The following is a 22,835-nucleotide window of genomic DNA, read 5'->3' on the forward strand; positions in this document are numbered from 1 at the left end:
TGTGCACCTCTAGACCAAGACTTAGTTGAAACACCTTTTGATTTCATTTAAGCATGAGGGCATTTCTTGTGCACAGCCCTCTTCAGGTCACTCCACAGCTTCTCAGCAGGATTCAGGTCTGGGCTCTGGTGAGACCATCCCAAAGCTTTAATTTTCCTTGGGTGAAGCCGTTTTTTTGTAGATGTGCATGTATGTTTTTGGTCATGTCGTTCTGAAATTCCTTTAGGTCTTTATTTTTCTAGAAGGCACCTAATATTTGTGCCAACTGATTAGTATTTGGAAGTGTTCATAATTCCCTTCAATTTAATTAACACCCCAGTTTCAGCCAAATAAGCCCAGGTCTGTTGGTTCTGCTTCAAACTCAACAAATGTTTAAGGTAATGCAATATGGTGTATTCTAACCCAATTCTGCCAAACGGAATAGCCAGGCTTTAAATATCTCTGCTTAAACTTAAAACTATTTTTAGGCCATTATCTATTATATATATCTATCAATATCAGGCCAATAATACAGTGTGTGAATCCCTAGTTTAAATATTTTTGAATTTTACTAGAATTTTATTGAACTTAAAAATTTGGTGTGATGAGATTTCTGTTAAATTATGGCCAGTGACAAAAGACTTAAGAAAATACATTTTCACATATGTACTGATGGCTGTTGTTAGAATGCAGGATTAAAAAGTCCAGTTTTTTGTAGTTCTTTAACCAAAAGCTGCAACTAGTGAAAGAGAGGGGGCTGTTAAGTGTAGTTAAGGCAGTGTGTGAGTTTACATTACAAAAAAAGACCTGATTTTGAGTGCTTGGGATTTGTAGTTTTGGTGCTGTGGCTTTAAAACAGATATCATTATCAGTTTATTTTTACTTATGAAGAGCAACCCTTAGTTACCAGTAAAAAAAAAAAAAAAAAAAAAAATTCACATAATGTATCAATAAAGTACTTTAATGTTTAGAATCATGACAAGGAAAGGCTCCAATGAGGAGCTATACTATACCAATACGACAGGAATGCATTTCATTGCAACATATCAGCTTAGAAGTGCTTGATGTTTTTCTGCCAAGAAAATTTTGTACAATTTTTTTTTTTTTTTTTTTTACATATTTCAGAGCAGTTAGTATTTTTGGAGTTCTTCCATGTAAACTGAGTTCATACGATAAGCTGCCATCCAGTTGTGGGCCACGCTGTAGTAGTTTTGGTACCCTTGCTCCTGAAAAGGATACATAGAGGAGTAGTAGTCATTCCAGGCTCTGTAGCATGATCTCCAGTAATCTTCTGCACTCAACTCCTCCTCTTCCTCCTCTCCATCATCATGCTCTTTATCCTCCCTTTCTTTCTTTCGCCGTCTGTCTTTATCCTCTGAAATGTTTTTGCCTCTTTTTTCCTTTTTTGATCTGTTTGTGTTGGTGTGTGATAGAGCCGCCTGAGTAGATCCCCTGCTAGATTGAACAGCTGATGCAGATTTATAGGTTTCAGAGGAGTTAGAAAAAGCTGTGCAGTCTGATGCAGAGCTTGTCTGGCTGTAGATTTCTGGTGGAGATGGTGTAAAAATGTCAGTTTGTGTTGTCTCAAGCTGTGGTTCGGATGTAGTGGGAGTTGCTTTAGTGTTATTCCAAGGGATAACAGGCTCCTTCTTTTCATTACTTGTGGTTTCCCTTGTGTCATCATCGTCTGATTCTGAGCTTGAGGAAGAAGAGGCTGATCTCGGATGTAAAAAGTCAGATTTTCTTTGGGTTCCATTTGGCTTAAAGCCTTGAGCTTCGTCAGCATGCAGCATGACAGTCTCTCTGTGCCTGTTTAGATCATCAGTGCCACCGTCCTCTCGACCTCTAAACTCCCTGATGACCTCCACTGATCTCCCCAACCCTGTGGTCATGAAGCTCTCAAAGTCCTGCTTAGCCTTCTCAAAGGTCATAAACCTCGGCCTGTTTGTCTTGAACGAGCTGAGAGGGGGGATCTTTGGCAGAGCGTCTTGCAGCTCTTTTCGAGTCGGGGCTGTAGATACTTTTCCAGGATTTTCTTCACGTTGTGCTACTGATCGGGGTAGAGGATAGCACTTCTCTGGCTTTCTTTGAATACTCTGCTCTTGTTCTTGATTTGTGACCAACTTGGCCCGCTGCTTCTTCTTCACTGTCCTGGATGAGAAGTGTGATAAAGTGTCTGGAGCGGAGGCCTCGGTGCAGACATCCCAGTCACATGGCTCATCCATCAACCCAGGCTCTAGGGTGGCTAAAACCACAGGAAAAAACCTCTAGCACTTCAGCATATTAACTTGTGTAAAAGCTTTTTAAAGGAACATCCTGCGTCCTACTCACATGGTAACAGAGACAGACTCAGGCTGCACTTCTGAGCGATGGCCATCATCTTGTTTTCCTCCTCGCCATGGCAACAATAGGTCACAGCAAGCCCCTGAGTGCCTACAGACAATAAGTAATCCAGATGAGGTCACATTCAAATAAAGAGATTTTGAAAAAAAGAAATGTATGTGGTTTCTATGTCCAGATGAGAAACGGATGCCTAAGAATACCTTCACCTTGTTTTTTGATACCACATTAAACTAGGATAGTTAATTTGATGCAGATTGGATGATTAGAGACCTGTTGACCTTCTGCATGGGGAAATTAATGCTGCTTAGACTCCATAGACTCCAGAGGCTAAAAATACTTCACATACTGTGCCTATTAAAAGTACACCCCCCCCCCCCCCCGACTGTTTTTACATATCAATCAACATAATTTTGTTTTGAATAAAATGTAATTCCTCAGTGTTAAAAATCATGTTTATATGGAACCCCTTAAATTAAAGCTGAAATCTGCACTTCATATATTGTTGTTTATATTGTTCCATTGTGGAGGGAAATAGATGAAAAATGATATAAAACGTATAACTATCCAAATTATTATGGACCTAATTGTGTTAAAGTATAATCTAAGCTGATAAAGTTCAGGATTTAAGTCAGTTTATAAGGCATGAATTTAAATTTAGTTTTTCCTTTTCTATGACAAAAAAGAGGATCAACCCTGCAACTCTGATCAATTTCTCCAGGTCCCTTTTCACCCCAAAAATCAGGTAAATGCCATGGACCACACAACACTTGGTGTTTATCTAAGTTGGTTGGTTTTGGCTGCAATGTTACATTATCTGAGACCAACCGAAGCGGCCAGCTCTTCCAATTCGGTGCATGTAGGTCTCCCAGTCCTGAGGCACATCCAGGTTTATCACCAAGTTCACTTTGTCTGCATCTATGCCTCTGGACGTCTGACGGTACAGAAAAACAGGATTAAAGACGAGAAGATCATAACAGTCCATCCCAGTTAACACTTCTGAGAGAAAGATGAAGAGAAGGCTGACAGATAGAAAACAGTGAATACAATAAAGCGTGTCTCACCAGATCAGTAGAGATGAGCACTCTGCACTGGTACTGCTTCAGTTTGGACATTGCCTCCAGTCTCTGGTCCTGGCTCAGACCCCCTGTGCAGGTAGATTTACCATAAAATGTGGATTACAATTCACATTGGTATACAAGTCTGTTTTTGGCTGTTTTTAGCATCAGTTATTTTGCCATCAAGACATTACCCCTCTGCTAGCTTTACTACAGTGACTGAGTGACTGTTATGAAGTTGACAAACTTGCAGTCCATAAGTCACTCCACCCACCTATAATGGTCACCTGGCTGTAACTGAAAGAGTTTTCAATCACACCAGCACTCCACAAGCTCTGTTTAACTATCAGTCTATCCCGGTCTTCTTTACACACATATTTACCACGAGAAGGAGAAAAGATGGTAAAAAGTGACGTCAACCCCTATGTATCACCGCATGTTTTGAGCTGCTTGCAATACACAATAATAAAGGATCAAATTTTCACTTTTTATTGGTGGAGTTTATGGCAGCTGCACTCAAAGTCATGACAGTGAATGTCTCAGCACTTTGTACAGGTATATTGTTTGCTGTGGTATTTACTGTAGATTTCAGTCAACTTTTTACATAAAAATATGCATTAGAAGCAGAGGTGTCAAGAAACGAAGTACAAATACTTTGTTACCTTACTTAAGTAGAAATTTTGGGTATCAATACTTTACTGGAGTAATTATTTTTCAGCCGACTTTTTACTTCTACTCCTTACATTTTCATGCAATAATCTGTACATTCCACTTCTTACATTTTAAAAATAACCTCGTTACTCCTATTTCATTTCAGCTTGTTTTCATTCCGGCTTGTCACTGTTAAAAAAAAAACACAAATAAAAAACCCTAAAACCTATCCAGATAAATCGCACCATCTGGGTAGAGTGAATTTGATTGTGGTTGGATAAGAAATATAAACATAATACATTGGTTTGTACGCGATCCATCGCACCTGCTCACATGACACAAATCACGTCACACTCCAGCAAGGAAATGGCAGACATATGTAGCCTAGTACGAAGATGTCCATGGCAGAGACTCAAGAGAACTCAAGCGAAATGTCCCAACCAAGCACCAGTGAGGAGGTTGGTAGCCAGGAAGACCAATACTTATAGGCAACTAGTCTTCATATCTTCCGCTCCATGAAACACATGTTAATGCTCCCTTGTACACATATATGGTTCTTGAATGTATTTGCATTGTACTAAAATGTGTTAATTTTCAATGGGCATAAATACGGCTGAAACAGGTGCATCCCAAATTTTTCAACATTAACATTTTGATATAACATTGTAGTCATTATGGCCTTTAGAAAAATGAGGTGGGGTAGTGCACTATGGTAGAATGGAATGGAAAGTATAAAGGAATGGAATGGAACAGAATGGAATGGTAGAAAGGAATGGAAAGTATAATGGAATGGAATGGTAGAATGGAATTGTAGAATGGAATGGAATGGTAGAATGGAATGGAAAGTATAATGGAATGGAATGGTGGAATGGTAGAATGGAATTGTAGAATGGAATGCAATGGTAGAATGGAATGGAAAGTATTACAGAATGGAATGGAATGGTGGAATGGTAAAATGGAATTGTAGATGGAATGGAAAGTATAATGCAATAGAATGGAATGGAATGGTGGAATGGAATTGTAGAACGGAATTGAATTGTAGAATGGAATGGAATGGAAGGTATAATAGAATGGAATGGTAGAATGGAATAGAAAGTATAATGGAATGGCATGGTAGAATGGGATTGTAGATTGGAATGGAATAGAATTGTAGAATAGAATTCCCCCCTGTGGTGCGGCCTATGCTTTTGTCCTTAATGGAATTTTTTCCCTTTACATTACTTTTACCTTTATACTTTAAGTAGTTTTGAAACCAGTACTTTTATACTTTTACTTGAGTGAAAAGCTTGAGTTGATACTTCAACTTCTAGTGAAGTCTTTTTAAACCCTAGTATCTATACTTCTTCCTGAGTAATGAATGTGAATACTTTTGACATCTCTGATTAGAAGTGTGTCTAAAACACCAGATTTTGGAGTGATTCAAATCCTTTTAGCAGAAGTATAGCTCTGTAAATGAAAGCAAGTCACTCTTCAAGGTCATTTTGAATCAATGAACTGTTTCATCTGTGAATTGATGCCCAGCAAACAGTCAAAAAAATCCAGAAAGATGACAAAAATTAAGTTAAAAAAAAAAATCTAACATATTGCTTCTTCTATACGTTTATAAAGTTACCTAAAATGTTTTCTGCTTTCATGAATACATTTTGTGCTCATTACTGCAGCTCACTATGCTTTCCTAACAGCTCTCTCACCTGAGATACAAACAGCAGGTAGGCCTTTGGAGGACAGGATGTCTGCCAGATGCTGAGCCCTGTGGAAGCATGAAGCAACAACATGTAAGAAACCAGTTAGAAATTGTTCATCAGTGAAATTTCAAACTAATGCCAAGAGCAAATCCACTGCTTCTTTTCACTGTTGGAGTGATGAGGACTTTGAGTAAACTTTAAATCCATGCATCATCACCTTGTATGGAGGTTGGAGAACACCAGTGCCTGGTTGAATGGGATTTTGCTGAAAAGCTCCAGCAGGTGCTGCACCTTCTCCTCAAACACCTTGTGAGGTAGAGGATGGGACTGCACCAGCTTGTAATACTGTTTCAGACCTGGAGGGGGCACACAAAGACAAGATACAAAGAGGGAGGGCGAACAGTAAATTAAAGCATAACAGCTTAAAAGGATTTTCAGCTGAGTCACTGTATATGTGGATGTCAGGTGTGGGATTCATTTTATGTTAATTCATGCTATTTTACTCCCCCAATTTCATAGCACACTAAAAAAGTCAGTTTAGGAATAAAATAAGACTCATTCTCAGAACAGACTTTATTACTTTTTCCTTTAAATCTTCAGGAGAAAAAAACACTAAAAAAAAAAAAAAAACGTTTAAACATTAACACCGTTACATCTTCTTTTAATAAGCCTCATTCAACAAGTCTCCCCCAGAATAAATGGCCCTAAAACCCACTTCAATGTTTTTAAGACAGCTCTGACATCCATTAAAGGTTTCTTTTCTGGGATTTTATTCATGGTTAAGAACAATATCTAAGAGAGCACTCATATGCAGTTGTGAGTGCAGATATGACAGGATTAATTGATAGGTTTGCATATTTAATAAATTTGCATATTAGTATCATATTTTCATCAGTCACTTGTTTGAAACCATAAAAACCTGGCTATTTACATGGTGTGTGATATCATCTAACTGCATCAGTTTTAAGAACAACTAGGTTCAATTAAAATCATATCCATTTTGACTGAAAAAATGCCTACCACCCTTTATAATCCCAAATAGCTCACTCATTTTTGAGTCTCTTGTTTTAATTCAAGAATTTAAAGTGGATATTTGTGCAGTGAAGTCTTACCTAACAGTTGTAGGAAGGAGCAGACTGTTTATTCAGCATTTTTTGTTCCAAAAATCTGACTTTTTTCCTATCATATCTAGATTTTTGACAACTCCATCAGACACACTAACATTTATTTAATTTTTATTTTGCTAATTGATGACGAATGTCAACTTTTCATATATCGACTACTGGTAATAAATTATGATATAGTAAAATGCATTATTTTCACTCTTGTTTATTTTGTCACTCATCTAAAGTATCTCATCTCTGAATTTCATGATGTTCTAACTTAATCTTTCATATTAACCATATAAAACTAATCTTTGTAAATAAATTAGTTATTAGCTGTATATCAAAAATTAGCAAAACAACATGAATTAAGCATAACGCACAAAACCAGGATCTAACAGAGTTGACAATGGGAATAAATGGTAATGGCTTAGATTAAAAAAATTTTTTACACACACATCTTAATAGACTTTAGATAAAGAAAATGATGAAATACTGTTTTTGTTTGCTTTAATTCCCCTGGAATGCATTTTTTTCTTATCATAGCCCACCGATGTTTCTGATAATAGCGCTGTCTGAGTGATATCCAGTTTATGTGTTTGTGGTATATATTCTAATCTACTCCAGGTGCAACATATATAATCAGAAAATCAGCCTTATTCAGTTCCTTTTGAGCAGCACTGCACCCACTTTAAATCAATTTAAGTATCTTTTATACTTGGGAGTCCAGTGTGAGACTTCTTACAGTTTATTTTTATTTGGACATAACTTTGTTTACCACTTCTCTTTCCAATCCTGGATAATTAAATTATAAGGAAACACATTTACAATTTTTGATGTATTTGTACATACCATTTGATATCATAAAGCACCAAATTAAGAAAAAATCAGTAAAATCCAATTTAAAACAGTATTTTTTTTTCCTAAATCTGGCATATTTGAGTTAATAAATGCAAAAATAATTTACTCTATCCTGTCAAATCAGCGTTTAAATATGCGTAAGATTGCTCTCAATTGTCCGAAGCTTAAGACAAATCCCAAAACTTCTGTGAATGTCAGAATCTTCTTGACAACTTCATAAAAGGATTTTAAGAATAAATTTCTCTTACAGAACTGTTAGTGAACAAGGCCTACTGAGACTGTCAGGACTTTTACCTTTAAGGCCCATGTCACTGGGGTTTAGTCGGACAAATGTGGGTTCGCTCATGTAGCGGGTAAGATGTTGAGCAAGGGATTCTGGGTAGGTGGCAGAGAGAGCAAGCATCTGTTTGTTTGCAGGCAAAGAGGAGAAGATCCAGCTGGGAAGTCAGAGCAGAGATGATACATAACAGTACAATTTAATAGAAGTAATAAGGGGTAAAGTTGAAAATAATGGCTTGGATGTAGAAAATTAAATTCAGAGAATGATCATAAGTCTAACTTGATCTGTTCCTGGAAGCTGCCCTCCTCCAGAAGCTTGTCAGCCTCATCCAGAACAAACAGGCGGACGCTGGCCGTGGACAGCATGCCCAGCTCGATAAGCTGCTTAATACGCCCTGTGAACACAACCAGAAGCACTGTTCACAAAAAAGCAGATGGCATGATGTTCACATAAACAGGTGATTTCCCTCACCAGGTGAGCCTACAGCTATGTGGCACTTCTTCAGGTGGAGTTTGTCCTGACTCACGGGCCGCCCACCAATGAAAACATGGCACTCCAGGCCCTCCATGGCACAGCCTATGGCCATCACTACGGAGTGGATCTGCACCGCTATCTCACGTGTGGGAGCAAGAACAAGAACCTGAAAGTGGAAAAACAGGAGATGACAATGAGCACTTCCATTTGATTGATTGCAGATTAAGGAGAGGTTTTGAGGGGCTTCCAATCATGAAGACCCCACAGATAATAAGATTAGAGTGCACTAGAATGTAGCCTGATCACCAATGAGGGTCACGCTTTAAAAATATTCATCCTCTTTCATTTACCCTTTTGACTTCAAGCACTTTAAACTCTTCACAATAAAACCAGAGATTGCCTCACAGACATCTGTTCTTAATTTATTTTTAGCCTGATTATTTTAATACATAAAATGATTAAGATCAATTTTCTCCTTATTCCACTCATCTTTGCACCTGAGTTGCAGGATTCTCCAGCACCAGAGAGTCCAGAGCGATGGTGCAGAACACACATGTCTTCCCCGTTCCGGATTTGGCCTGAACAATCAAATCTAAAAACAGGAGACAGAAATGATAAGGAATCACAGTTCATCTAAATATTCTACATCACAGTTTTGGGCCTCAATTAAACCTCCATTGAGTGACAAGTTGATGTGTTTTATTTCATTCCTATTACTTTGTTGTGAAAAAGCTTGTACTAATCTGCTAGTGCTGTGTGTTGCATCTCCTGGCTGAAAATCCTGTGCCTTGAAATGAATAAAAAATGCCTGTAGTAAGTATGAAAGATGTAAAAACACTGAATCATCCAAAAATATTGGGAACATTCTAAAGGTTAAATGGAGTTTCTAAGTGATGTATGAATGAGTCATAAGGGTTTGAATGAGACATTTTTTTATATTCTCCATTTATGTCAATAGGCCACATTTCACACAAAACGTTGAATAATCCTGAATCTATGAATGACACAAACATGAATAGTCGTAGCAATAAGGTCTTAAATGAGTTTACTGGTGTACTGTTTTTTAAAGTTTTTAGGCTGAATTATGTTGAAGGAGTTTTGTTAGAAAAACAGCATTATAATAATGAAAAAATGAACAATTCCAGAATATCATACTAATTGCTGTGAATGCTTTGCAGCATTCACAGCAATTATGTTTTCTGGTTTGACAATACAGAGGCTGTTTTTTTTAACAATCTTTAAAGTAAAAAAAAATCAGAAACATTTTAGTTCTTGAAGAACTCAGATCTTCTGTCCTTGAGGTAGTAAGCCAAACAGATACACTGTATTGCCAAAAGTATTCGCTCACCTGCCATGACTCGCATATGTGCCCATTTGTGAGGTCACACACTGATGTTGGATGAGAAGGACAGGCTCTCAGTCTCTGCTCTAATTCATCCCAAAGGTGTTCTGTCTGTTCTGTTCTAACTTTGTTATAATACCACTGACAGTTGACTGTGGAATATTTAGGAGCCAGGAGATTTCACCACTGGACTTGTTGTACAGGTGGCATCCTCTCACAGTACCACGCTGGAATTCACTGAGCTCCTGAGAGCGACCCATTCTTTCACAAATGTTTGTAGAAACAGTCTGCATGCCTAGGTGCTTGATTTTATACACCTGTGGCCATGGAAGTGATTGGAACACCTGATTTCAATTATTTGGATGGGCGAGTGAATACTTTTGGCATTATAGTGTAGCTTTGGTTTAAAATAACTGCCATGGTATAACTTTCAAACAAAATATTTAGACCTCTTCAGATAAGAAACAGTCCCCTTAAAACAGACATAGTGGTTTGGTGATTAACGGATAAACAATGATTCTGTCTCTGGTGATTTTTATCAATGCCACTGGCAAAACATAAAAAGTACAATTTATAAGGTCTACACTGAGAACAATAGGCCTCTAATTTATCAAATACCCTCAAAGAGAAAAAAGAAACTAGCATATTAGACCTGTGTTGGTTGTGACTCTGTGACTGAGTTGAGCCGTGTCTGTGGCCACAATGGATACTGAAATCTTGGGAGTCCTCACCGAGGCTTCTGTTTATTCTTTTTGGATATAAATCTTTTAAGCTTATGTCATGACATAGAAGGCATTTGGGAGGATTCTAAAGAGGGCAGCCATAGACTTAAACTAACATGGTAACGTGTTAGACCCCAACACCTGACAAAGCACTATTTGTTGTTAGTTGCACTTGCAGCCCTTCAAAGAACTACAGTTGTTGCCAACAGTCCATAACTGAAATGTATTCAGTGACTGACTGGCAACCAGTCCAGGGTGTACTCTGCCCCTCACCAAGTAACAGCTGGGACTGACGCCTGTAACCCTGTGACCCCAAATGGGATGGGCAATGCTAGAGATGCCCAATATTGGATTTTTGCCGATATCCAATATGCCAATATTTACAAAACAATTTGAGCCAAAAGCAATATCATTACAAGAACTTGAATATAGTTAAACAGACAATTTAAAGTTTGAAAATGAACAAATTAACAAATGTTAGTCCCTAAAACACACTTTAAAGTATAAGGAATGATGATAAATAAGAAACAACTTCAGATGATGTAGGTCTGTTGGTCCAGCAAAAAACCCCACTGTTATTTGTTCTTACAGCGAATATCTAAATTTGATACAGGCAGATTTTCAAAGCCAAAATATTAGTTTTAACCGTCAGCAAAAAATGTCATACCTGCCGATAGTGATCGTGGCCCTAAGCAATGCAGATAATGGACAGACATCACAGAAGATAGTATGGAAATCTTTTTTTTTCTTCACGTTTGAAAAGTTAAAAAGGCCTTTGTTTGGTTCCAAAAGTGCCGAAATTATCTTGTCTGTGTCTTAATGCTTTTTAACTGTGTCTTTAACCTTACCTTTAGTACCTTTATTTGTGTCTGAAGTATTTTTGAAAGTGTCTTCAGCTCACCTGACCATATACTGTATTTGTCACTGTCAGTGTTTCACGTGGAAAGTAATTTCTCTGTATAAATTAACTAGACTTTTGTAGCTTTGTTGTTCTCCCTGACATCTTCATGTCATCTACGCATGAAAATAACAGAGTAAAGAGTATTCTCACAGCTCAAAACAAAATATACAGCATTGGTCTTCATTGTAATAAACATTTCCTTGGTGATATTTCAATGGACGATAGTTTTAATGATCAAGAAAACAATTAGACATGTATTCAACTTCAACTGCAACCCAACTTGCAATCATACTGTCTGATAATAAGATTGTTTGACTGGCAGGAAAACTCATGCCGACTGTCTCACCGAGTCCGCAGCGGCCTAGCGGGATGGCTTTGAGCTGGATCGGGGAAGGTTTCTGGAAGCCTGCGGCGGACAGCCCGTCCAGCACGGCCTGAGAGAGCAGCAAGGAGCTGAAGTTGATCCCCTCTGACAGAAGCACATCATCGGTGCGTTTGCGCGTTTCGATGTCGTGGGCTGCTTTCCTCACCGAGGTCGCCATGTTGACTCGACTGTTTTCCGCCGGTGAGCAAACGTTGGTGTTTTAATGCGTGTCAGAGCTGTCGCTGCGGCTTACACCGCCCTCTGGTGGCTGGGAGGAGAAATTGTATCACTTTCTTCTTCAGTAGCAAGTAGTGGACTAATGACGGAAGAGGGGGGAAACGATTGGCTAAAGAAAAACTGTTTTCATGATAATTGGTATTAACGATGGATAATGAACTTTATATTTTAACACACGTTTTATTTCAATGTTTTGAAATTCCAGGAGAAAACGGCATCTAAAGCAAGCCAGCGTTTCAAAATAAGACGCTATTACAAGCAAAATGTGCCAAATATCGCCACTTTAAAACGCCGTTTTTATGCCGTTTTATTTTATGCTAATTAGCAATTTTCCAGTAACTTTAATGTTTTCACCACAAATCAATCAGGATCTAAATCAGACCAAATCAATGCATCCATGAAAGAAATGAGCAATGCATCAGCTGCAGATCTGTGATGGTTTCATGAATTTTGCTGATATTACATGCTGGTTCATTGGGTTTAAATACAAAATTTGAGAGAGAATTATTTTAATAAAGATAGTCTTTACAAACAAGCATTATGTCTATGCTTTAAAGGTGAAATAAAGAATCACAAAACAAATCTATCTATCTATCTATCTATCTATCTATCCATCTTTCTATCTATCTTAATGTTTCACAACCTGGCAACCCAAAAATTAATTCATCTATCCACCAGAACTGTGCAGCTTGATAACAAAACCTGATGAACACTACCCTATTTTATGTACCTTCATCAGTTTTCCTTTTGCAGAATTATCAAAAGATTTATTTTGTATCATTGGCACAAATTTTTCTTTTCTTTTTTATCCCAAATATATCCCCCTTTTACGTTAGACTATACAGTGAATTATTAGGTTGACAGCTGAAGCAAAATACCTGCATTCATTCTTGCCAGTCTCTTGTGCTGTATATTAAATTCTGTACAAAAATGTGAATACAGCATGGCTAGAAGGTGCATTACAGTGCAGGTTATGCAGGTTAGAAACTCACCTCCTGTCTTTGACGTGAAGCAGATATGCATCTAACTGATCCTTACATACATATTGTGTGACTGACTCCCTGCTTCATTACTCAGGAACAGCTGTGAAGCCAGTAATCATGGAAAGTGCAGTCTTACAGGATATTAGGCAGAATTATTGTCCTCACAATCCGGATCTACGGATTTTCTTTTCAAGTATTAAATGTCATGGTTTAGAGCCCCTCTCCTCTGAACAGGCTTATTAAGATGGTTCGTCATCCTTTTCTTTTGTCTCCAGCTGCACTAGAGCAGCAAACATGAAGGATGTGTAGAGAAAGACTGCTCTGGTTGATTTTTATTTTTGGATTCCTAAACTGAGGAAAGCTTCTGTATTTCTGACCTTTTTCTAATATATGATATGGACCTCTGGTTTTAATTGTAGTCATTTAAGAATTTAGTAAGATTTGTTTAGAGCTCATACACAGACTAGTGGCACCTAATTTTTTTCAAAATTTATTTAATCTGCAAAATGTTGCACCTTCTTCCTCATGTAAACTCCTCCATCAACACAGAGCTCCTCTCTCGGTCTGGCTACACCGTTCTGGCCATAATCATGGGTGTGTTTTCCGGAACCGGGATCATTCTCAACATCCTAGTGATTGTGGTGACAGTGAGACACAGACAGCTGAGACAGCCGCTCAGCTATGCTCTGGTTAACTTGGCTATTTGTGACCTGGGTTCTGCCTTGTTTGGAGGCATCCCCACCACAGTAACCAGTGCCATGGGATACTTCAGCCTTGGGCCTGTGGGCTGCGCATTAGAGGGCTTTGCTGTGGCTTTTTTCGGTAAGTGAGCCAACATTTCCAGTAGGGAAGTTCATGTTGAAATTTAAAAATGAGGGCCATAAGGGTTCCATTTTAGCCGGCACTTGACCTTTGATTTGAAAGATTTCAAATCCATAATTAATTTTATTCCACTTGATACTGTGTTTCAGACAAAAAAATGTGAATTTGTGAAAAGAGGAGAGCTGGAAGAGAGATTTGGCATAGATCCTGTTCAGTTGCAAGCCAAGAAGGGATTGTAGGATTGACAAGGTCTGGATAAGCATTCTTCCAATATACAAGCGCTCTAGAATTTGCAGGCCAACAATAGTATTGAAAGTTAGGGAGACCAAGACCACCGGCTGATTTTGGCTAAATTATATGCTTTTTAGGGGTACAATGTACTTTGAATTTCCACACAAAGGGTAAAACAGTGGAATCTAAGAGTTTAAAAAAGGCTTTGGGTAGGACTATGGGTAAATTCTGAAAGAGATAAAGAAAGCTGGGGAGCACCACTATTTTAATTGTGTTCACTAGACCTATCATAGATAAGGGTAACAGTATCCAGGTCTCAATATTGGCCTCAGGTTTTTCCACCATATTTACATAATTCAGTTTTTAACTTAATCTAGGATTTTGGGAATATCTAATCCTAAAAATATTTGATTTTATCAGTAGCAATGTGAAAAGGTGGGCTTTTCATAAAGTCTGGGCTAAAGTCTCCTTTAAGAGGCATAAACCCACTCTTTTCCATATTTATAGTATAGCCAGATAATGCACCAGAAGTTGTAATGAGTTTAAGTACTGGGGGGAGGGATTCCTCAGGGTTGGAAAAAACAAGACAATATCATCTGCATAGAGCAAAATACGATGATCAACTTTGCCCAGGATCAACAGAGCAATGGAGGGGTGGGTTCTTATACTAACTGCCAGGGGTTCTATGGAAATCGCAAATAATAAGGGGCTCAATGGACAGCCAGGAGCAAAATTGTGATTTGTTATTGTTTGTTTTTATAAAATTATACCATATCCATCAGATAGCATTCAATTCAGATTGTGCTGAGGGGCTCAATCAGATCAGGACTGATTGAGTGTAGGCTGAGTCATATCCATAGAATCAGAATGGAGGTCAAAGAGTGCCACAGAGGACCAGGAGTAAATCAGCCACAGAGTGCCTCAAGGAAATAAATATTAGTATGGTAAGTAACAGTCATACTAACGATAGTAAAAGTATTAATATTTCCCTTTTAAATGTAGTAAAGTTGAGGTGTATTAATGTATTCAAGCATGGATTTGTGCTTTGCTAATTTCCTGCTCTGAATATATTCAACATTAATTAGTGCAAAGTAAAAAAAATGTATAAATTAATAAAACAATGTATATTTCATACTTCTTTCTCACAGGTATAGCAAGCCTGTGCACCATAGGAGTCATCTCTGTTGAGCGCTACCTGGTGGTGTGTTATCCCATGGGTGCTGTCCTGTTTCAGACCAGGTACAGTAATAACCATCAACATTTTACTTATGAATCCTTGCCCACCATATGACGCCTTCTACACTGTCCTCAGACATGCAGTTGCAGGGGTGACATTGTCCTGGGTCTGGTCCTTTGTGTGGAACACTCCCCCGTTGTTCGGCTGGGGAAGTTATGAACTGGAAGGTGTCCAGACCTCCTGTGCCCCCAACTGGTACAGTCGGGATGTTGGGAACATGTCATACATCGTCTTATACTTCTTCCTGTGCTTTGTTATTCCATTCTCCATCATCATAGTGTCCTACTCTCGACTCCTGTGGACCCTCCGTCAGGTGAGTTGTAGAAATGTTGGAAAATGTTGTTTGCACTGGCTTGAAAATTAAATCTTTGTGTTTTGGTTTCATAGGTGACGAAGCTGCAGGTTTCTGAGGCCAGCAGTACAAACCGGGTGGAGACACAGGTGGCGCGTATGGTGGTGGTGATGGTGTTGGCCTTTCTAGTGACCTGGCTGCCATATGCTGCCATGGCCCTGGCTGTCATCCTGGACTCCAGTCTGTATATTGACCCCATTATTGCCACAATACCCGTTTACTTGGCTAAGAGCAGCACTGTCTACAATCCCATCATATATATCTTCATGAACAGACAGGTATTGTTTTAATTTTGCATCTACCCACACAGAAAAAGAAGAAATAATACACTTTTATTTAATTGTGATTATGTATAATTTTACCGTTTGTGCTTCCAGTTTCGAGGATATGCTGTTCCCACTGTGTTGTGTGGATGGAACCCTTGGGCCTCAGATTTACAGATTTCTGAAGGCGAGACCACAGTCGCCTCAGTCAACAAGAGTCAAAAAGTTTCACCTAAAGAATCTTTAAAAGAATAAAGCGTGATTGCCAGAAAGAATCATCATCACGGCTTTTAATTACACCAGATTTCCATGGACGAAGACTTAAAGCAGAAAAAATCTGTTGTACAAGAGCATTCTCTGTCATTTATATTTAAGGGAACATATTATGCAATAATCTTTTCTTCAGGATTTGTGTGCTGAAAAAGACATTCTCAGATTTTTCCCTCATGACCTCATGTGGGAGGTTAGCACCCCTTTCCAACACAAAAAAATCTAAAATTTTCTGATGTGTCATGTCCGTTACAGCCAGCATGAAACAAAAATACACAGTGCAGCCAACTAATAACCTTGCAAAGCAGATGGATACGCCTGTTACCTTGTTTCTCACTGGCGAATCGATCTTGCAAAGCACCCATCTGAACAGTTTGGGCCCGGTTAGAAAGTGACACGACCAATCAGTGACGAGTACTATCTGGTGTGACAGAGTTGTGACGTAAGCAAGCAGCGACAAGAGGCTGGTGCAATTATGGTGGAAGACATAAGCGTGGATGGATTAGCATCAGTTTTATCAGAACTTGATGACATTTCTTCATTAAAAGAACAAAGAACAGCAGTGAGTTGTTTTCTTTCCAAAAACAACAAAAGTGGTGCACTGACATGTCTACAGTTGCCATTGTTCGGGTTTTCCTGTTCTGTCTGGAGTTTACGCCTTGGTAGGGGCTACGATGTCACGTTTTGTTGATCTGATTGGCCCGTAAAGATGTGACAGAACGTTCATCCAATCACCCTCCAAGTTTTTTTCAAAGGCTCTGCCCTTTCCCAAACACGGTGTATGAGAGGTTTACCTGATGGATGTGTGAAACAAATCAATCTGGCATGTCAAGTTAGCATTTGACTGTTTCACAACTATTTTGTATTCTCTAGTTAGACATATTTTGTTTTGTGTCATTATACAATTTTCTTGCAATATATAGATTATCGCTGTATCGCTGTATCTTGATAATATCATATTGTGGATTGTATCGTATCGTATCATGAGGTACGCTGTGATTCCCACCCCTACCGACAACAACGTCCCTTCCTGTGTTTGCGTGAGCTAGTCTGTTATCCCTCACTGATGAACATGAGTCAGGATTTAGTGCAAGTAACTATTGAGCACGCATTTTATCAAAAACAAAGTGGCAGCACACTTAATAAATCATTAATATGATAAATCACTCTAAAAAGTACACATTTTAATCTGCATTGTATGTTGTGTTAATTTTTATTTCTAATTTTTTTTAAATCAGGAGATAGTAGGATGTTTTCTGTGTTGATTTCATTTTGTGTTTTTTTCCCACTTTTTGTCTCATGTTAAATGTATCACAGGCTGTACCAAATATTACTGCTGGTTCTAGATAAGACTAGGTGTGGCAAAGGATTCATTGATTCAAATTTGTTTCAAACATGTAACAAGGGCATTAGCTGCACTAATGTTAGTAAAAGGTAAATAATAATAATAAATAATAACAATCTTACTACTATAATTGGAGAGCTGTCTGTCTCTTTCTGTCTGTCTGAATGTATGTCTACACTTGGGAACCTCACTGTTGTTCCAGTTGTGATTCATACCTCTCAGAGCTCTTCTTGGGTATACTGGTTTGAAACTGGAAACAATACAAAATCACAAATATGTATAGATTTTGTATTACTCCAAAATTGCTGTTTTTCCGCTTCAGTTTGCTCCCCTTCAGGTCCTATCTAAGCTCTAATGAGCAATGCTTTAAAACGATTTATGACAAAAAATATGGACAATTTTTTTTAATTTTATTTTTATCAGGTGTACACATCCCCTTTACTTCAAAAGGTCTGTTCTCAAACATAGTACACAGTCCCCTGCACACAAACAGACCTTGATCACCCATATATGACCTTTTTATGGCTTTCATTGATAAAAATCAAATTAATCAGTGTGTTATACTCCATTCCAACATCATACTTCACATCAGCCTTTTGGATTCAGCATGATAAACAGCAAGAAAAAATAACCTGTCATTGATTTTGTCAAGTCTCACAGTTTGATCATTCACAGTCATTTCTACTAAACAAATGCAATCATTCCCATCCTGTTACCTTGGCTTTATTGATTACAGAAATATTGCTATGACTTTCAGTAAAGAAAAGAAACACAAGAAAAGCCAGAGTGTGAATAGCTGTATCAAACCTGTACATTTTCATACGTATATACAGAGTGAGGGATCGTCTATGTACATGCTACATATTGTACTGTCACACTCTGGATAGAGAAATAGTCCTTCTGACAGACAAAGACCAGGGATTACTTCACCCATTCTGAAGCAGTTGTAGGAGAAGTGGTCTGAGGTCTGTGTCTAAGGAACAGAAAACTCATACAGACTCGTAGAAACAGTACATGTGGACATGGTGAGGGAAACAGTTTGTGTGCTTGAACACTTGGTGCTTGGAGGATGGACTTTGGTCCTGTTGTTTCTGGCAGCCTGGGGCAATAACAGCAGGAAACAACACTGCAGTCCTGCTGTGTTTCAGCACCCAGTAAGACTTAATTGTTTACAGCTTGGATTTTCATACAAACTATCTGTGGTATTTTTATCTTATCTAAGGTACAGTCTTCAGACTTACTAAGGAGCCATTATGGTTAATGTGTTATCAAAGTCATATTATTACCTGTTTTCCAGCTGCAGCTATTTCACAAACCAACTGACATTTTGAACTACGTTCAATTCACAAACATGCTTGATTAGATGACAGATAGAGACATGATTAAGGTAGTCACTGAACAGCAATATGATGTCAAATCAACAGGGAATGAATGACGATACAGAAATGATGCTGAGTGCTCTTCCTAATCTTCACTTACAGCCCCCCCCCCCCCCCATGTTTGACTCACTCTGCCACACAGGGGAGACAAACAAAACCTGCTGTACCTCACAAACAACACAAGCAAAAAGTCCTGAGCTCAAGGAATGTGCAACACGTCCCCAATCGCCACCGTTCTGCTTGGGGAACACGGCGAAGACTGAGAACAGCATCCTGGAATTATCTTTGCTTCTTGCAAGTAAAAAGTATGATCATATGTACAGATTCAAACATAAAAAAGTAAAAATAAATGCACATGGTGTTGGAGAGGACAGGTGCAAGGATCATGATCTAAGGAGGTAAAAGCAGGTGCAAAAGAGAACATGGACAGCTGTACATTACACAACAAATCAATGACGACTTCTGAGTCAAGGCAAAAGAGGAAAGGGGGTGTCTAAGATAAGCAGGTGAGGATTTGTACACTTTCTTTACCTCTCTGTCCTTGCAGTTTGTTCTTCATGTGTACCGAAACTTAAGCATCTTGCAGTGAGTGTTTTTTACAGTGTGTGATGAATGCAATAGTAGTGTATCACTAGTTTACGGGGGTTTCAAGAGTAGGAACAAATCAAAACCACTTGATTCTCTTTTTTGGGTTTCTTTTTGATATGAAGCGTGTACTTCACATCCTTCTCTGCATGAGTGACTGATGAGGTAAAGTAATGAAAGCCACCCTGACCTCTACCGGACACTAAGGTGCTAAAGTTTAATCATTGTAAACTCCTTTGATCTACAAACTTTTCAAGTGAAACTTCGGTGTTCATGTGTGGAAAGAGAAGCTGATAGTAAGAGAGTAAGAGAGAGAGAGAGAGAGAAAGAGAGAGAGAAAGAGAGATAGTGTCTTTTTCTTTTTTTTTTAAAGATCATGTCGTAAAGGGCCATCAGGTTAGGCGAGGGTTTAGGGTTTGAGGTGCAAAAGTTTGGATTCAGGCTGAGGCGTGTTATGACAAGGCAGAGTCCTACATCTCAGTCTCTTTATGTACAGCAAAAGTCTGAAACAAAAAGAAAAGAAAGGCGCAGGAGAAAGTGAAAGGTTTGCTCTCTCTTTCGTGTCCACTCCTTCTTCCTCACAGCTCACTGATACAGCAAGTTCACAAACAGCTGACATCCTAAATGCTGCCCTCTTCTGGACAGCAGTGGTAGTAGCAGCAAGGAGAATCTTCTGGTACTCTCCCACTTTTCTTCCAGCATCACGAACGTCTCAGTTTTTTTTTATCAAGTCGAGTCTTCTGTTCTTTTTTTCGTTAAGTGTGAGTTCTTCAGCTGTTGTCCTGTGTGTGTTTTTTCTTCTTCAGTGTGTGTGTGTGTGTAAATGTGGCAGAGTGTGTGTCCCGCCATTCAGTAGTGTGTGTGGCAGGGTCAGTGAATGTATGTCTGACAGGACAAGTCCACGTGTCACCGTCCTCCTCAGCTCAGCGCCCCTGCCGCCAGCACTAAAACAGCACACTCTGCCTCCTGCTCTTCCCCTGGGCTGAGAGAGAGAGAGCAAGAGAGAGAGAGAGAGAGAGAGAGAGAGAGAGAGAGAGAGAGAGAGTTTTGAAATAGATGGACTCTCACTGAGCCACAAAAACCAGTCACCGCAGTCCTGCAAATCTCACGTCATGCAAGCAGAATAAAAGTTTACATGGTAAAAGCACTGCACATTTTAATAGTGAACACCTCAATGCACTGATAATTAACAACAACAGCAATTTTTTTTACATTTTAAATACTTAAAGACATTAATCATTCCTTTATCATGTGTGGATTATTGTCTGTCAACTTTTGTTGTAGGCTTTAGACATGCAAACCCCGGTATGATTGTTGAACATCGTATTCATGCATTAATAAGCTGATAACACCTCCTCTTCTCTTTTAGGATTTTAATCCTGTTAGCAAGGATTTTCTTCCATCAGTCACAAGAGCATTAGTGAGGACTGGAAGTGATGGAAAGAGGTAAAAAATCTGGCTCACAGTTAGGAATGATTGATTTGCAAAAATAATATAACTGTACTATAATGACTATACAACTATTTGCATTTAAAGTTTTGACAGATGTGAACAGATGGGCTATTTACTGTGGCAGTATTTGGTACCACAGCCCCCCAAAAATAGATCTAATAGTTCCTGAAACTGTGTGATCTCATATTGTTGGTTCTGAATTATAAATACAAAAAACACAGCAGTAAAATAAACACATATCTATGCTGAGAAAAACATAAAAACACACAACCAACCAATCAAATACACCCCAAATCAAACTCTGACTTACAGACAACAAAAAGGCTAGATCTCTCGCTGAAGAAACCTAAACAGGACTGCAAATGAAAAGGAAAAATGACTCCATCCCTGTTTTCTGATCGCATGTTTCTTCTTTTATGACTTAATAGTCTAGCTGCCCCTTTTCATCCCTGAAATAATCAGTGAGAGAGACTCAGAGAAAAAGTAAGACTAGGTAAGTGAAAACTGAGATGAAGCCAGTCAGGAGCAAGACAGAGGAGAAGGAGAGGACATAACAACATAAAAAAGTTAAAGAAAAACACAAACCGAAGGATAAGAGCGTTTAAACATGGAACAAACAATGTGCTGCTTTAGTTTCAGGCAAAGTGAAGAGAGAAGCTGTACATGGAGTAGGATTGCTTGAAATAAAAAGTGTTATACCAGAAAAGACATCAGGGATAGACTGAAGACCGACAGAATGAAAGAGAGCGTATTTACCAGAAGGATAGGGGCCACTCAGCCAGTGGAAGTGGAGGAGAGATTGTGACTCTGAGCCCTGGGATTGGCTGCTTCTCTCTGGAAGTACTGCGAGGGTGCAGAGCCTAGCTTATGGGCCATCGCTTTTTAGGGTAAGGTGAGAAAGGTGGGGGGAAAAGGTGGAGGGAGTTTTGAGGTGTTCCAGAGTTAGGAGCAGGGCACACAAAGGAGATAGAAGGGATTAAGGAAAAGATGAACATTGTGGAAGGAGAGGGCATGGGTACCAAGAAAGAGAAAGGACAGTTTATCAGAAAGAGATAACGGAGAGGCAGCGAAAGCAGGAAGAAAAGAGACACACGGACTGACCGAGACAGAAACACTGACGTACATCTAAGCAAATGCAACAGAAGCGCATCAGGTATGTAAATGTTAAATGGACAAAATAAAAACACTACCAGGACCTAAACTTTGTCTTAATGGTTGGCTGTCCTTCTTGATTTGATTTCTTTAAGATTGAAGAGTTAGCATCTTTAGGATGTGACTGTTGAGAATATTTCTGTATTCTTTTCTCTCTGAAGACAAGACTGAAAGTTAAACCTGACACACTTTAAACACTCATGCTATGCTACATTTTTCATTCAACCTATCTCTGATTGTTTGCACGAATATTTGTTCACTCAACATTCAAAAATGCTATTTTGAGCGTGTTATAAAGTCATGCCATTTGTTAGCTACTAAAACAACTGTCTACATCAGTGGTTCCCAACCTTTATTTTTTAGGCTCCCCCTACTCCTATGTTAGAAGGGCTTAGACCCCCTAGTACCCAATTGGAAAAATTAAACATCAATTTCTATTGTTTTCATTGACAAAGTAGGCCTACATGCACTTGTTCTATAGCCCAAACTATCCATTATAACCATGGTGTGTTAAGGTCATTCCAAAAAATACACATTTTATAGAGGATCTGTTCATCTTTTAGGAAAAAAAATAAAAATTCGGAAGTTTAAGAAGTCGTAAATTTAGGAGGGAAAAAAGTACTTTACAAGTCGTTAATTTACATGAACCAAAACTTAGAATATTTAAGATTATGAATAAAAAAAATAAATAACAGTGTGGAAGAAAATCACACAAGATTAAGCTTTTTTCCTACACAAGTCTTGCAGATGAGAGCCTAATTAAATTA

At 38.6% G+C, this 22,835-nt stretch overlaps 3 protein-coding genes across 7 annotated transcripts in view; 1 reads left to right on the forward strand and 2 right to left on the reverse strand.

Annotated features, from left to right (window-relative positions):
• Positions 1-924: 924 nt before the first annotated feature.
• Positions 925-11,957, reverse strand: ddx20 (DEAD (Asp-Glu-Ala-Asp) box polypeptide 20). The gene is made up of 11 exons (XM_041800467.1): positions 11,743-11,957; positions 8,929-9,023; positions 8,429-8,597; positions 8,237-8,351; positions 7,972-8,114; positions 5,931-6,069; positions 5,720-5,778; positions 3,384-3,466; positions 3,148-3,253; positions 2,311-2,412; positions 925-2,224 (listed from the first exon to the last, which is right to left on the reverse strand). The coding sequence occupies exons 1-11, from the start codon at positions 11,936-11,938 to the stop codon at positions 1,110-1,112; spliced, it is 2,322 nt and encodes a 773-aa protein (XP_041656401.1). The 5' UTR covers positions 11,939-11,957; the 3' UTR covers positions 925-1,109.
• A 1,529-nt stretch (positions 11,958-13,486) lies between these two features.
• On the forward strand, positions 13,487-16,140 carry parapinopsina (parapinopsin a). The gene is made up of 5 exons (XM_041798743.1): positions 13,487-13,802; positions 15,182-15,272; positions 15,346-15,583; positions 15,658-15,900; positions 16,000-16,140. Exons 1-5 carry the CDS (start codon positions 13,487-13,489, stop codon positions 16,138-16,140), a joined length of 1,029 nt encoding a protein of 342 aa, XP_041654677.1.
• Positions 16,141-17,923: 1,783 nt separating this feature from the next.
• The window catches only part of LOC121517481 (cyclin-dependent kinase 17-like), a 70,745-nt gene continuing 65,833 nt past the window's right edge, over positions 17,924-22,835 (reverse strand). For 3 of the 5 annotated variants that reach the window (XM_041799285.1, XM_041799288.1, XM_041799287.1), the window contains 2 exons: positions 21,673-21,794; positions 17,924-20,446 (listed from right to left, as the gene is read on the reverse strand). In XM_041799285.1, coding sequence (XP_041655219.1) covers positions 21,691-21,794 — 104 coding nt within the window. In that variant the 3' untranslated portion in view covers positions 17,924-20,446; positions 21,673-21,690. The remainder of the gene's footprint in view (positions 20,447-21,672; positions 21,795-22,835) is intronic. The other 2 variants (XM_041799286.1, XM_041799289.1) reach the window with 1 other exon arrangement.

Source organism: Cheilinus undulatus, linkage group 11, assembly GCF_018320785.1.
Source record: "Cheilinus undulatus linkage group 11, ASM1832078v1, whole genome shotgun sequence".
Taxonomy (NCBI): domain Eukaryota; kingdom Metazoa; phylum Chordata; class Actinopteri; order Labriformes; family Labridae; genus Cheilinus; species Cheilinus undulatus.